Source organism: Sparus aurata, chromosome 18, assembly GCF_900880675.1.
Source record: "Sparus aurata chromosome 18, fSpaAur1.1, whole genome shotgun sequence".
NCBI classification, from domain to species: Eukaryota; Metazoa; Chordata; class Actinopteri; order Spariformes; family Sparidae; genus Sparus; species Sparus aurata.
The window spans coordinates 27,429,248-27,445,136 of NC_044204.1; the positions used below are offsets into that span (position 1 = coordinate 27,429,248).

Sequence of the window (15,889 nt, forward strand, 5' to 3'; positions counted from 1 at the left end):
AAAATTAAATAAAGTATCATTAGACACAGGTTTCAGGTTAAAAAAACTTGGTATTTAATTAGTATTTTTTACATTTTTTGTCATTTTTCTAACTTAAGTGATTTTAGTAGTGAGTTTTGTTCTAATAGAAAATTGTAATAGAATCTGGAATTTCTTGCATATATATATATATTTATATAGCTGTGTGTGTTCGTAGGTATATATATATATATATTTATGTATATATATATATATACATACACACACATATATACACATATATATGCAATATATATATATATATATATATATATATATACACATTTATCTTGTAGTATAATGAGGATTATCATGGCAACAAACAAAGGTAGTCAAATTTCAAGAGAGTAGACAAAGTGAGTGGGCTCTAAAAAGTTAGACTCCAATTCCAGACTATTTCATACTCAAAAAATAAAATAAAGTTACACGAATGTATAATAACGATGACACTTTGAGGCGTTCACAGACCAACAAGTCATCATTAGACTCAAAATGACTCAAACTTATCAAACTTTGTGTTCTACAATAAAGAAAATGACTTAATAAATCTTACATAAATATATATATGTAAATATATGTATATGCACGTTTTACTCGCAGAGTAATGAGGGTTATTATAGCAACAAACACTATTTTTATATAGGAGACAAAGTTAGTTGACTGCAGGCGTCTCCGGAATGTTTTGCATGTTTCACTCCAAAATAAACAGACAAAACAAACATACTATTTCTATAATATCTTTACAAAAGTGCCGAAGAAGAAGTCACATGGTGTGTGTGTGTGTGTGTGTGTGTGTGCTGACAGCTCGCAGCCGACTTCCTCTGACAGCTCAGACGACGCAACGCCCATCGCTTGTGTGCGTGCGTGCGTGTGTGTGTGTGTGTGTGGTTGCGGTGGCGTGTGTGTGCGCGCGCGCGAGTGTGTATGTGCGTGCGCGCATTAAAAGAGTGACACGACAGGAGGCAACAAAAAAACAGTCAGTCAGTCCAAAACATGGCGAGGCTTAGCGAGCATGGGATCCGTCTCAGTTCCGTATGTATTTCACCTTTTTCCGTGTCTTGTTGCAGTTCTGTGTGTGCTTTAACTTTGCGAAATGAGTTGTTTGAGTTGCAATGGCAGAACAATGTCGACCGAAACTTGGATAATTAAATATGTATTTTCTCGTCTTAGATGAGCCCTTCCTTCCTGAACAGCAACTCCACCAGTCACACCTGGCCCTTCAGCGCGGTGGCGGAGCTCATAGGTAAGGTGTCGTTGTGAGGTGGACTGTAGACGGACAGTCGGTGCTGCTCACCTGCTGCTCACCTGCTGCTCAGCCGCTGCTGCTGCGAGTCAAAACTCTCCATGTTCTCACTTCAATGCTCTCTTCCGCCGTCTTCCCCTCAGACTGGACTGTGTGTTAAAACAAACGACAGGACTTCCTCTTTCACACTCTCAACGACTCTGATCACCGCAGCGCGCAGCACAGAGAGACAAGAGAGCCGCAGAGAGACGTCTTATGTTTTAGTAATAACGCTGTTGTTAAGTAAAAAAAAAAAAATGTATAAGTTACAAACAGCACTATTATCTTAAATTGCAACAAAAATAACGCCGTAAACAGAGGTGGGGGGTGTTTTATGGGAAAACTTGTGTCGTCCAGGTGTCTGTGTCACGAGGACAAAGTCTGACCAACACACGTGACTGAGAGCGTCCGTGCTGGTGTCTGGCCCGTCAGACGTCACCGTGCTGACCTGTGTGGGTTTCTGCTGGGTGTCACAGCAGCAGGAACGAGCAGTGCTGTCACACTGCGGGTGTTACAGCCTGTTGTGTAGATGCAGATGCAGCACATCACTGCAGTGTGGTGGTGATGGCGTTGAGACATGAGATGGAGCGAGCTGATGAACTCTGTTGTCGGTGTCAGCTCGAGTGTGGGAACCGAAGGCTAACAACAAAGTTTTTTTTTTTTTTTTTTAAAGTTTGAATATTGATCAGAGGTGTCTCCCTGTGTGTCATCAGCATCCTAATATTCTGCACGAGGACAGTGTGTTTGTAACGCTCAGTGGAGAGTTTACAGTCACTTTATTGTTCATGTGTTTGTATTCCTTTATTGTTTGACCATCCCTGCAGGATGTTGTGAAATCTAGGAATGGGAAGATATAGAATGTAAAATCATTGTTTGTTTTTTTAAATTCAGAATAACTTGATGGTGGTGAGTTACTTTTTTTGGGATGCTGGTGAATATTCTCTCCAGCGGCTTGGCACAGGTGTCAGTGAGGCTGAGTCCTGAATGCCACTTTTCGCCAAAGGCAGTTTAGGTGCTGGTCTGGAGCCAGCGCCAAATCTGGAACAAAGAACCGGCTCCCAGCCAGGAAAACTGGTTCCACAGTGGCTCCAATGATGTGCGGATCTAGAACGAATAACTGCTTACATCATGGGCTGATGTGGGGGGAGGGTCATCAGGACCAAGGACCATAAACCAATTATGACTGCGGTTTTAAACAACCAGAGCGAGCTAGTTCTGACTTATCAGAATAGATTTCACCTATTTGAACCAGTCCTAGAAGCGACACTTGGCATATCGATGTTGGCATATTTGTTCCTAACAATGCTGGGGAGCTGGAGAAGTGACAGAATGACGTCATTCTACAGCAGAAAAGAGGACGTTCTCGTTGAACCGACTTTAAACCAGCGCTAGCATCAGCCCACAACCAGCGCTTGGTTCACTGAGTATTATTCATTTCCTGATTTATTTTCCTGATTTTCAGGGTCCTGGTATTGTTTCCTATGTGCTTGAGCTAATGTTATTAGTGGAAAAGTGGATAGAGCTTTATCATTTTGACTGCCTTGGTGTGCAAATTAATGCTTGATTGATTAAAACAATCTTATTTTCAATCCATGCTTTGATAGTAATAACATTGTACTCACCAAGTCCATCGCTGATATCTGAGAAAGTGACGGCATTGCTAAAACAATGTTCGTCATACCGTCGACCCTTAGTTGCGATAAACTAAAATAGAATAATCATATTTTTATTCCTGCAAAACAACGACATTGCGACAGACAGTGGTGGAAAAAAAAGGACCTTTCGAGTGTGTTTTCATATGGAGCTAATGTTAGCTTAATTTTCTCAGGGTTAGCCTGATAGCTTCAGCTGCTAAAATTGCCAGCAGCAGCAATGTTAGCAAACAAAATCAGTTGTCGCAGGCTAGAAATGAGAAGCCAGCTTTTGTCTACCTCTGTTGGCACACAAAGGATAGAAAATGTGAAAAAAGGAAAATACTAAAAATGTATAATGGTTGGCTTAAATCTGACAACGACCTCCATGTTCATGACAGCAGCAGTGTGGTCCATAGCTAATACGTGCTAAGTTTGGGTTTGTAAGTAGTTGTCAACTGTAAGTGTTTACCATGGCGGGTAAAGATTGGTGGAATATGATGATGGGAAAGGTAAACAGGAACATACGGAGCTCACAAGGAAAGATAATTAACATGGTTAGGTGTTTGAGGAAGGTGTATTTCTAGCTTGCTAGCTTTGGGTTGTTGTTAGCCGACAGAGATGCAGTCCGACACAGGTTTCTTTTCTCGTCATGCTGTTTGTTTACTTTCCGGCTCAGCTCTTAAGTTGGTTTAGTTAGGATGACACACGCTGTATGTGACACACGTGAAAGGAGAGCTAACGTAGCAACCGCAACTATGTGAACGTCAAATACGCGTTCTCAGATCTCAGTCGGTACTTTAAGAGCAGTGTTGCCATGACCGATACAAATTATGGCCAAACAAAAATAAGAGCCAAGTTCTCATAAAACAGAATGTGTCTGAAAACAGAAGTTTGATTTGTGTATCTTAGAAAAGCAGTTACACATAAGCTTATTCATGCTTGAATGACCTCATGTGTGTGTTTCTTCCTCTTTGAAAATGTACTAGAAACACTGAATTAATCATTGAGAAAATCTCCCTCCACCCTGCAATTGTTCCCTGTCGTTAAATCTTTCCCTTTCTCTCTCTTGTTGCAGACAATGCATCAGATCCTGGCGTATCCGCCAAACAGATCTGGATAGATGTAGTGGAGGAGGCCGGTCAGCGATGTCTGACGTTCACTGATAACGGCAGCGGCATGACCCCCAACAAGCTGCACAAGATGCTCAGGTAAGACACACTCGCCTGCGTTCTCGTGAAGTTGAAGAAAAACATGTCAAAGCTGCGTTCACATCGTGTTTTTAGAGTTCCTCTTTTGGCAATTTAAACCACAAAAAATATGACTCACCAACAACTTTAGACCACATTCTGCATTTAGTTTCTTGTTCTTGTACAACATTCTCAACACACACATTTTCCCACACAAACAAGCAATATGTAAAAAACAGTTTGACTCTGGAAAAGTAATCATGTCTCTGATATACACACCTGCTCTGTACAGCTTTGGTTTCACGGAAAAGGGTTCGGGTAAGGCCAGTCAGCACGCCATCGGGGTGTACGGGAACGGTTTCAAGTCCGGCTCCATGCGTCTGGGCCGCGACGCGCTCATCTTCACCAAGAACGGCGGCTGCCAGACTGTGGGGATGTTGTCTCAGACCTACCTGGAGAACATTAAGGCCCAGGCCGTCATCGTCCCCATTGTGCCCTTCAACCAACAAACCAATATCCTTCATCAAACAGCGGGAAAAGAAAAAGAAATGTGAAGATTTGCACATGTATTTGTTGTTCATCGTCAGCTTATGTTCATGTTCCTTCCGCTTCCAGGTCGCTACTTGTGCAGTCGACCGGTTAGCTCGTAGAGTAGCTTTCTTTAATTGCCCCTCAGGGACAAATAAGGTATTTTGAATTGAATTGAATGTTATCTTTTTGAAATTAGTAGTAAGTAAGCAATTGAAGTAAGTTGAACATAGTGTTAGTGGTGCTGTCTGAAATGCTTTGTTTTAGCGCCTGTCTCTTTAAGGTGTCAGAATATGTTTTTTTAACCTCGCAAGCTATTTTATGTTCTGACCTTAATCCAGTGTTACAGTCTCTGGTTACGACCGAGGACTCGGAGGCCAGCCTGGCAGCCATCCTCACCAACTCCATCATCACCTCCCTGGAGCAGATACACACGCACTTTGACTCCATACCCGCCAAAAAGGGCACCAAGATACTGATCTGGAACATCCGCAGGTCTGAAACTTGCTGAATTTTGGGTAAACGTAAACGATAACAGATTGTTTTCCACCTGTAATCCGATTCAGTTTTTCAAAATCAGGTTTAAAAATAGTCAAATTCTTTTTGTTACACACCGATCAGCATTCTTGCAGAGAGTTAGATGATAAGACTTCTCTCATATCTTACTGTTAAATATTAACTACAGCCAGGAGAGTGTTAGCTTAGCTTAAACTAAAGTAAAGGGGGGAAACAGCTAGCCTGACTCTGGCCAAAGGTTAAAAAAGAGAGCTCCCTTGCAGCCTGTTTGCTGACACATTTTATCTCACACGTTTGTTTTTAGCACTTCGGCTCTCGTGCTGAGTAATCAACCAAAGTGTGCAGAACCAGGTCAGCTTAAATGTCGAACTGCTCCTTTAGTTTGAGTTGACACACACAGATTCCTGGTTCTCGTCTGTAGCTTCATGAGGGGCTGGTCTAACATGCAAACGACCGACTCCAACGGAGAGGCAAATCAGGATCGACACACGCGCACGCACATGATATTTGTTTAGGCACATTTTTAGACAAATTCATGCAAAACAACACCCGTCCAGAAACAAACTCTCGTACCATCGCCATATTGAGAGCAGAAAAACATATACAAGCAAAGATTTGAAGTCCCTCCCTGTTCTTCTAATTGCTGCGGAGAGAAATGGTTCAGGTGTTCTTCACACTTTCGTTGGTTTCACTTCCTCCTTTTTTCACTTGGAGTCAGAAAAAATGGCCTCCACTTTGATGGTTATCATCAGATGCTGAGCGCTGCGCAACACTTTCAGAACCCCTTTGTGCGGCTGTGAAAGCTGTGAATTCTACAGCGTCGTATTTTCTGCTGCTCGTACAAGTCCGTCCTCGCCTGTTTTAACACCTGCTCCCCTCTGATCCTGAAGGGCCAAAGATGGCAACCCGGAGATCGATTTTGATACCGACACGACTGACTTCCGCCTCCCCCCGATTCAGATCGAGGAGCTGAGGAAGGGTCTGAGGAGCAGCGGGACCCTGAGAGCTGAACAGAACATCCCCGACATGCACTACAGTCTCAGGGTGAGTGGAGAAGACGTGTGTCGCCTGTGTGATCAAATATAATGCTGACTGGGTTTTTACTACACATCCCTTCTCCCCTGACTTCCCTGTGTGGTTGAATTTGTTCTCTCTGCCTTCACTAATGAGAGTGAGAGGATGTTTCACCTGCTTCTAAAAGAGAAGCTGACATCTTTTGTTTTTGTTCTACTGACAAAACAGCACCATCTTTCTGTTCCGTAAGACAATCCTTAGTCAAAATTGCAAGACACAACGGCAGGCGGTTAGCAAAACAATAGGTGAGCTTTAAAGCTGACGTACATAATACGAAAGGCAGGGAAAAATGGGCCTGCGGTGATAATCTGAGAGCGAAAAAAAACTACAATAAGTACGAACAGGATAACGTGAGGAAAGGTAAAATCACGAGAAGATCTAAATCTGTTTTTCTGAGCCGATATTTTCCCCCTCTGTTAAAAAAAAAAATCCTGTCCACACAACCTTCACTTGGCAGAATGTGTCTGTGTACCTGGCAAATGCAAAAAAACGATTACAAACGCTGAAATGGGAATCCCAGGTCAAAAGGTGGAGATAAAGTCTTCATCAGTGATGTGTCAGAAACCAAGAAGAATGCAAAAGGTGATTAATTTGCGTGGGCAGACGACGAGGTGGAGTTGCTCCTTGCAAAAAGCAACAGCGTGCGTGAGCAACGTGAGGTGGGACGTCAGCATTTCCCCAAACTAGGAAACTAAAGCAATCTCTGTCAAACACTGTTTGCGTGTGGAACCAGAGGCCAAATCATACAGCAAAACGTTTGATTTGCAAATATATCCGTATGATCGTGGAAAAGGCAGAAGGCGAACCGACGAAGAGTGAAGGACAAAGACAGGAAGAGGAACGTAAACTATGTCACACAAGCTGTGGCTTTAAATATAAATGAGGAAATAACAAACGTGACACAATCCAGTAGATCATGTATATCCGACGTACAGGCGCAGAGCAGTACAGCTATTATAATCATAGTAAAAGATTGTACTGCTGTTTCGGTTTTACCGCGCAGTGTCTTTATTCAGTCAGGTATTCCTGTTGAGAAGTAGCTCTGTCACCAGCAGCAGCAAGGCTTCACTGCCACGTCACACCAACACTGTCTGACAAGGTCCATTCAGTAGATCATGAGTTGTAGATGTTCATATTTCCATTTTGGCCGAAAAGTTGGGATTTCAATATCATTCAGAACAGCTGTTGACAACACAACGCTACCACGAGGTCCATTCAGCAGCTGTTCTGGAGCCTTCGATAGATCACTCGATCTCACACAGCAGATGCATGAATTGTTAAGCTGAGGTCGTCTCACTACTGCGCTGCGTCCATTATAGTTAGTTATAACACGATATCTTATGCACATATTTTTGCCGCATTATGAAAACCACATATCTGTTCTAACAAAGAAAAGAAAAGCCCTGGCGATGCATTTTCCCGATAACCCACTGGATATCAAATGTTTCAGTTAGTTTAAAAAAATGTGATTCGTGAAAGCTTGTTCGGATGTTTGGATGCCGTTCTGCACGATTTTAGGGGAAGATGAGAGTCGTCGTAGAATTCGGGGAGAGAGATGAGGTGGTTGTGGTTGAGGTTTTGGTAAAACCCCTTTAGTACACAGCAAACATACAAATGTGTGTGTTTGCGCGCTTGTGTGTGGCTGGCTGGGTGTAGCGGAGTTTGTGTGTGTGTGTGTGTGTGTGTGTGTGTGTGTGTGTGTGTGTGGTGGGGTGTAGCGGCGTGTGCGTGTGCCAGTTTCAAGCACACACCGGAGTGAGTCTTCCCTCACCAAGATGTGTCTGTGGTTTTATAGTGACACAGCCCCAGTTTCATTTCAAACTGTTTGCGGTTTATATATTTCATCTCAGTCCTTTAATGGATTTATAATTTGGGGAAGTTAACTTGTGTTTTTCGCAAGTTTCAGACTCCTGAATGCTTTAATAATGACAATATATATAAAAATTTTAATAAACGATTTCTGTTGATACCAGCTTTAATGTTTCAGATTGAAGTTGACTTCCTTTTTCCACCTGTCTCTGTTTCTCTGTTGGTCTCAGGCCTACCTCAGCATCTTGTACCTGAAGCCGAGGACGCAGGTTATTCTGAGGGGGAAGAAGAATCTGCCGAAACTGGTGTCGAAGAGGCTGAAACACGTTGAGCACGACGTGTACAAACCCCACTTCAGTGTATCCTCGCATCGTCTGTGTGTGTATTTGTGTCTATGTTCAGATGCAGACAGGAAGTAGGATGTTTGTGGATTTTACTCAGAGCTGATAAAAAAGCTTGCGGTAGTTGATACGTGTTTGAAAAGGGAAAATGCTTCCACTGCTTTGGTCTGGCATGACCAAACATGTCGCACAGTACAAGAACTAAAGTTGTTGTTTGTTTTTTTTAAATTATGCAAAAAAAGCCATTGACTCTGGAAATGTTCCATTTAAACGGAGACGTTTAGCCTAGGGATAGCTAACGACAAATTAATGTCATGACTTTTAGCAACCTCAATGCTAACGGCTAACGTTAGCTGCTAACTTGCTAGCTGCTAGCTCACAATAAGCAGACGGACTCAATCACAGAAACACAGACTAAACAAGTTAGGCTTATTTTCTGTACTAGCTCACATCCCTGCTCTGTTCTTTAATTCATTAAACACTTTCAATGAGGCTTAATCCACCAAAATAAACCTGAGGCACGATACGAGCCACACAAATGCAGAAGGACGCTGTATTTTATATCTACAACATTAATATTTAAGAACTTTTGCTTCCTCTTTTTAAATTAAAACTGTCTGTTTCTCACAAAATATTTATTGTTTTTGACACTGATACCAAAACAGTGTCATATTAGCAACTCTTGTTCGCACACACAGGATAATATTCCTTCCTTATTATTAATGTAATGTGGCTTCTGCTTCTGTCCACTGCGGATATCTTCAGCTTGCAATATTTTTTTTTTACGTACCTGATGTTATTCTGAAACCTGCTCATGTCCAGCGCTGGTAACCTTGACTGGTGTCTGTCAGAAAGAGAAGGTGAAGGTGACGTTTGGACTGACCCCGAAAAACAAAGACCACTATGGCATCATGATGTACCACAAGAACCGACTCATTAAAGCCTACGAGAAAGTGGGCTGCCAGCTGAAGGTAAAGGAAAAAGGACTTTTACTCCAAATGTAGTGTTATTGGGTACCTGCCTCTGCTTACGTATCACCGCCCCGTGTCCCACAGGCTTCAGGTCAGCGGGTAGGAGTCGGCGTCATTGGTGTCATCGAGTGCAACTTTCTCAAACCCGCTCACAACAAGCAAGACTTCGAATACACCAAAGAATACAGGTAGAGCACATACCAGTGAGACATGTCAAGGAAGATATGCCCAATGTGCTTTTTACGGTGGCGTTGTGGTCATGATAATAGCAAAAACAGTTAAAGTAATTCACTGTCTTTACCTTTTTCTTCTCCAAAGACTCACCCTCGGCGCTCTGGGCCTAAAACTCAACGACTACTGGAGGGAGGTGACAGAGAAGAGGGCCAGAGAGCGAGAGTTTCAGGCTCTGGACAGAGACAACAGTGAGGACGATCCAGACGATGTCGAGTGAGTGTGAACTGCAAGAAGTGTGCACGGATTTGGCTCTAAATCACAGGAGAAGTAGCTCCAAATCAAGTTTATGTTCTACAAACCTGTCATGGATAGTGACCGTAAAAATCCAGGAAAATGTGGGTCAGTTGGTAAAACTCATGTAGGAACTTGAGAAAATGTCGCTTCGACTGAAAGTGAAAATGGCTGATATATTTCCCAAAGCTTGAAACCAGAGAGCTGAGACGCTTCTACTGGAGCTGAAGCGAAGACGAGTAAAAAAAAAAAATGCCGAGGGAGGGAGCTTCATTTACTACATGATGCACTGAACAAGAGAATATACAAGAGGTTCAACAGAAACACGTTTGACGCGATTGTAGACCTGAAAATAACTCTAACTCTTTTTGATGTTCAGACTTCTGTTCACTGGCAGATCTCACACCTGTCTGTCTGCTCTTGCAGAGCTCCCGTGTGGTTACAGTGTGAGGAGTGCCTGAAGTGGCGAAGCATCCCCGCAAATCATTACGACGACGTTCCTGAGAGCTGGAACTGCAGCCAAAACCCCAATCCACGTTACAGGTGCGCCGAAAGAAAAAGAGTCACACTGAACATTTGTGAGCATCTGATCAAAGGGGAACTCCTGAGGTTGACGTCACCGAGCTTACTTTGGCTTATCAAGTTCCCTTTACTGACCGACTTCCTGCATGTGAAGTGTCACTCTACACTCCCTCTCTAAAATACATAATTGAGAGGGATCCTATGCGTTTATGAAGCATTTTTGTCTCACATGCATAAACAGTGTTTATTTAGAAACATCTGGCTGGTCAAATTGAAGCTGACAGCACGCCTGCCGTAGAGCGAAGGCTTACATTCCTTAAATGATCGGCAGATGCATCGCCTCACTAGTTAAAGCTTTAACAGAGGGCTCAGGATGTCTACGTGAACTTTAACATACAGCGGAGGCAAATGTTGGGTGTGTGTGTGTGTGTGTGTGTGTGTGTCTGTGTGTGCTGCGGTGGCTGTTACAGGAAGGCCCTGACCCTAACTTTAGCCGGTGTGGAGTTTGCTAAGCCAGATGTCTCTGTCTTGCAGAAGCTGCTCGTCACCGGAGGAAGCAGAAGACAGCGAGGAACTGTTGACACCCAGCTACCAGAAGAACCACAAGAAGCAGTAAATTCACATTTCTCTCAAACTCTCAAAACTGCGTCGGTGTGAGAATTTCTAACTGGGCAGATGTTTCACACTGCTGCTCTTTCCTGTATGTGTGTGTGGGTTCACGTGCCATTTTGCGGTTTGAGTCAGTCAGTTCTTTATTTCCGGTGGTTGTCCACGTGACTGCGCATGTGGAGGTACAGAAGAGTCTAGTTTTGCTGAACTCTTGCCTGACGATGATCAGCAACGGGGACATGAGAAATTTACCGGTTCTTCAAAACATTGCGAGCTGGTTAAATTACGTGTAGATGCAAAGGGATTTATTTTAGTTCTCTTTGTCAATTGTTAAACACAAAAACATCTATTATAAAAATGGCTTTTTTGGGGAGCGATTGGAAGTTAATAAGTCATCAATCATCAAATGAGCTTGTTAGCTTGGATAGCAAATGTCTGGCTGAAGCGTAGATTTTAAATAGAACCAGATAGTCACCCCAAAGATAGTCCAATGAGAACTGCGTGCCCTGAACAGTTCCAGAATCAAGGTTTGCTTCCTGGTTTCGCGGCCCACTTGCAGTCGAGGAAACACGAGATAATCTTGTCTTAATCTTAGTTTACAGACGTCTCTTTTATGATGGTGCTCTATGAGGTAAATGTTCTGCTGTAATACTGCGTGTGGCAGAACTGGAAGTAAGGCTGAGTGATGTATATCCAGATCAATAGTACAGTCATGGGCTGAAGTCAAGCCCCTAGACACAGTGCTGGACTATAAAGCCAGTTTATGAGTCAACACTGCTTTTTTGAGCCCCCGCAGAATGACTCGTTTCAGTATTACTTTCTTTATTAAACCATACAAACTACTGCACATATTTGATCGAGCACCTTGAAATATAATAACGATAAATTGCAACGCTGCAAACTTTGAGCCTCGCTCAACTTTTGGTGCGTGTTGACCCTTTTATTTTTGCTGTTAGAGCCCGTTGCACCTCCAATACAGCGGCCTCTTTGAAATGAATTAGGGGACTTTGGTCAGTGGCGCTGTGCTAAACTCGGACACACACCTTTCACCTCATCTAGCACTCTGCATTACATCTCCTCATACTACAAATGTCATGTCATATTTTGAGTTTCTGTCTCTCTCAACTTCTTGACCTCCGTTTTGTTCCCCCTGCAGAGAACAGCCCAAAAGCAGAAAACGAGAGAGATCCCTGGAGGTTTGTGAAAAGTTTGAACCTTAAGCCACTTTCCCTTTTGAAAAAAATCCAGTTTTGCTTCACCTCTTCGGGTTATTATGTCAACACTGTGTGCAATAAGTGCGTTTGCTTGCCGTGTCGCAGGTGTGTGCGTTCAAGGACCAAACGGCCAAACATCAAATCCTCTCGCGCAGTTCATCAGAGCCGAGCCAGCGCGTGGGATCAGCAGATCAATGCCTGGCAGAGGAAAACGATGATGATCAGACAAGCACAGACGACCCGGGAGATAATCATACAGACACGCATGCAAACGAGGATGCACGCAAGCAAAATGCAGCCTCGGCGACGCGCGTGCGACGGGAGTCGACTGGAAGAGACACGGTCATTAAAGACACGATACAAGGGCAGGAGGAAACTGAGACGAGTGGCCAGAAGCGCGAAGATGAAGAGGGAAACAAAAAGAAAGACAAAAGCTCAGAGCCGACGGAGAGAGAGCGGGAGAGACCCACATTAAGGTGGAGTAGTTCAGATCATCTGTTCTCATCGATCAGTTTAACTGTGTTTGTTGTTTGCTTCCTTCCAGTCATTGTTCGTTCATTCGTTCCAGTTTCCAATGAGTGGCACGAAGGGTTTCCATTCCCCAAAGTCACACAGAGTCACACAGCTTCTTTACATTCCTGTGATTTATATCACATTCATTCAGCTTCACTTTTATCCAGAGCGACCCACTTATCTAAAAGATCAAAACACGCCAGAGAGGGACCAAACAAACATAATATAAAGCTTCCATACGCCATACTAATCCCAAATGTTTCTTTAAGTCCACAAAAAACAAATTGTGCCTCCAAAAAAAAAGGGCTACGTTCAGAACAAAACAATGCAGATTTAAAAACAATCATCAATCAGTTTTAGGTTCTCACCTCTCACTGGTCAGACAGCCAGTCATGCTGCATGATAATGGAGTTGTACCAGTTCCATCCCAGCCCCCTCTGCTGGAGCTGTGCCTGCAGTGAAAGACTTATCTCTGTTAATACAGTTGGGAGTTGAAAAAGTCTGTCCGTCCAGCCGTTGAGATTGAAGCCGACAGTTTGCACCTCAGATAGACATGATTTTAGAGATTACGTTAATGTGTGTTTGTATGTTTTGAGTCGTCTGGGGGATTTTTGACTCTCATATCTCTGAAAGTCAGCAACATTGTTTTAAAAATTTCAGTGTAGAGATAATTCAGGGAAATGTGATAGGAGTGGCAGGGATGGTAAAGATAAGAGTCGGATTATTCCGTTAAAAACATCTGCCCGTGAGATTTGTTTAGCAAATGAGGTGCTCTGTAAACAACCGTCTTTGCATTAATGCTTCAGACCCTCCATTATTCAAATTATAACCCCCTCAACACCCCGGCACTGTAGTTTTAAAACATTTTTCAAGAGTGGCAGTGTTAGAATAAGAATACATTATTTTAAGAGATAAAATATTTGTGTCACTTTCAGCCCGAAGACCCTCAGAGCTGTCTTTGTTTTCTACTGTATTGTCACTAACAAAATAAAGCCCACAAGCACGAAATGTCTCAGCGATGTAATCATTTTCCACACAGTCTTGCTCTTGAAACAAACTGACTGAGCTTTTGTTCTCTGCAGCCTCAAAAGGAAACCGGGATCATTATTTTACTGTGTGAAAAAGAAGCCGTGTCTTTGGGAGGTGCGACAGCCCGACTCAGAAAACGTGGCGGAGAAGAAAAATCCCAGGAAACAAAAAGATGTACCCGAAGCACCGACCTTGGAGAAGAGCAAGCAGGACGGCAGCAGCCGAGCAGAGAAACAGGCGGACAAGGCGCAGCGAATGGTCACCAACCTCACCTGGACCCACTCTCTCACCTCCACCCAGACCGTGATGGTGTCTCCGCTGAGTCGGACGGAGGGGCCGCGGAGCAGACCGCCGCCTCCACAGGGGAGCGACTGGGACGTTAATGCGCAGAGGCTGGCCGGCTTGGAGAAAGAGGCCCAGAGGCTACGGAGGCTTCTGGGTCAAGAAATCAAGAAGACGACTCAAGGCACGATGACGACTGCAGACGGAGGGCCGGCGACCGCGGACAGCAGAGAGGTCGGCTGCCAGACGGACGAGGCCGAGGTCAGCAGAGTTTATTGTAATCATTAGCGAAAGTATTGTAGTCAAGGGCATTTAAATCCACCCACGTTCACTGATTCTAAATGAAGATCTAACAGAGAGCGAAACTCTCAGTGATCTTCTGTTGTACCTTTATTTCTGTATCAGAGCTCCACTTCATCCAGCAGCCCAGATCGGGTGCCGGGACTCGAGGAGGTGCTGGCCCAGGGTCAGGGAGCTGTGTGTGGGTCGAAGGAGCAGCCTGAGCAGGACAGATCCAGTAAGGACAAGACAGAAACTCAGAGCAGGGTGAGAGCCGGCGACAGCGAGGCCTATGAAGACAACAGGTGTGTATTCTTTCAGATACAAACATCTGTCTATATAGAGTCATTATAGATCACATCGGTGTACACACAAGTTCTTGTTCTCAATTTTCGCTGACGTGATTACAATTTGGACCTGAGGGACCTTTTAATAATGGTTCTGTTCCCCAATCAGATCGCCACAGGAGAGTCTGCTCGGCATCCGCAACAACGTGGTGGTGCTTCTCACGGCCCTCCTGCCCCACCTGGACCTGGGCGGCATCAGCATGGAGACCACGGATGTGGACAACGTCCTGCAGCAGATCATAGAGGTCAACTCACTGAAACTATGATCGGCACTGCTGTACAACCCCGCAGACGTCCTGTGTTTCCTGTATTCCGTGAAGCAAAGAAAGGGAGATTTACTAACTTTGTTGTAAAAAAGGAGAATAATTTGATTGTCTTAGCATCTACACAAACACGTTGGTAGTTAGCGAAAGTTTTTTGTACCGTCGTTTTGAACGCAGTGTGTCTGGTGCTCGTCTGTTTTAAGAAGCTTCGCCGTGAGCCTTCCTGCCTGCCTGATATGAGCTTCACTTTCAACTTGAAATAATCTCATCTAGTTAAAACTTGTGATGTGTGTCATGTTGCCGCTGTTTGTTTTGCTTCTGTTTATATTGATGTATTTAATTTTATACACACTGTGGCTTCAGAGAGTCGTGGAGTGACGCTTGTTTCCTTGTTGTTCGTTAACAAGAATTTTCTACGTTTGCATTAAAATGCTGAAACCAGTTCCTGCACACGGTCTCTTACTTTTCACAGTGATAAAAAGCTGTTTTTTTTAACACAATGAACTGTCTGGAATCACCCTTTTTGTTTTCCAGGAGCACCAGACACAACTTTTGCAGAGGGAAGCCGGGGATGCATATCATTAAAAGTACAATCATTCAAAACAAACATGTTCACCTATCAGGTCGTAGTCAGGACTCCAAAATAAAATAGAAACAACATCATATGGCCCCACCTGTGTAGTGGCCACAGCCAATAGGAGGCGTTCACATGACCCAGATAATGAGATACCAGGTCAAATATCAGGAGATGAGATGATGTTAAAGATTTACATGCTTACAACATAAAGTAGACACCCATATACATGATATAATAAGTCAAAAGGCAATCTACAAGAAAAAAAAGTGTGTTAATTAACAGTTTCTTCATCAGTCCGATGCAAAATGCACAACTTCTGCAGTTCCTCGTATGAACCACAAGGTCGCAGTGAAGCCTCGTAATGAAACACTGGAGACTGTTGACAAGGGAATCAGTAAAATTGGAATCTTATATCAAGTAAAGGACATA

At 43.6% G+C, this 15,889-nt stretch overlaps 1 protein-coding gene across 1 annotated transcript; it reads left to right on the forward strand.

Moving 5' to 3' along the window:
- The first annotated feature begins 908 nt into the window (after positions 1 to 908).
- On the forward strand, positions 909 to 15,325 carry LOC115568964 (MORC family CW-type zinc finger protein 3). Its single transcript, XM_030396761.1, has 17 exons — positions 909 to 1,050; positions 1,189 to 1,261; positions 4,010 to 4,142; positions 4,414 to 4,634; positions 4,997 to 5,144; positions 6,056 to 6,209; positions 8,279 to 8,407; positions 9,241 to 9,360; positions 9,445 to 9,548; positions 9,679 to 9,807; positions 10,252 to 10,368; positions 10,882 to 10,959; positions 12,113 to 12,152; positions 12,276 to 12,646; positions 13,766 to 14,255; positions 14,400 to 14,578; positions 14,730 to 15,325. Exons 1-17 carry the CDS (start codon positions 1,012 to 1,014, stop codon positions 14,884 to 14,886), a joined length of 2,682 nt encoding a protein of 893 aa, XP_030252621.1. The 5' UTR covers positions 909 to 1,011; the 3' UTR covers positions 14,887 to 15,325.
- Positions 15,326 to 15,889: the final 564 nt, after the last annotated feature.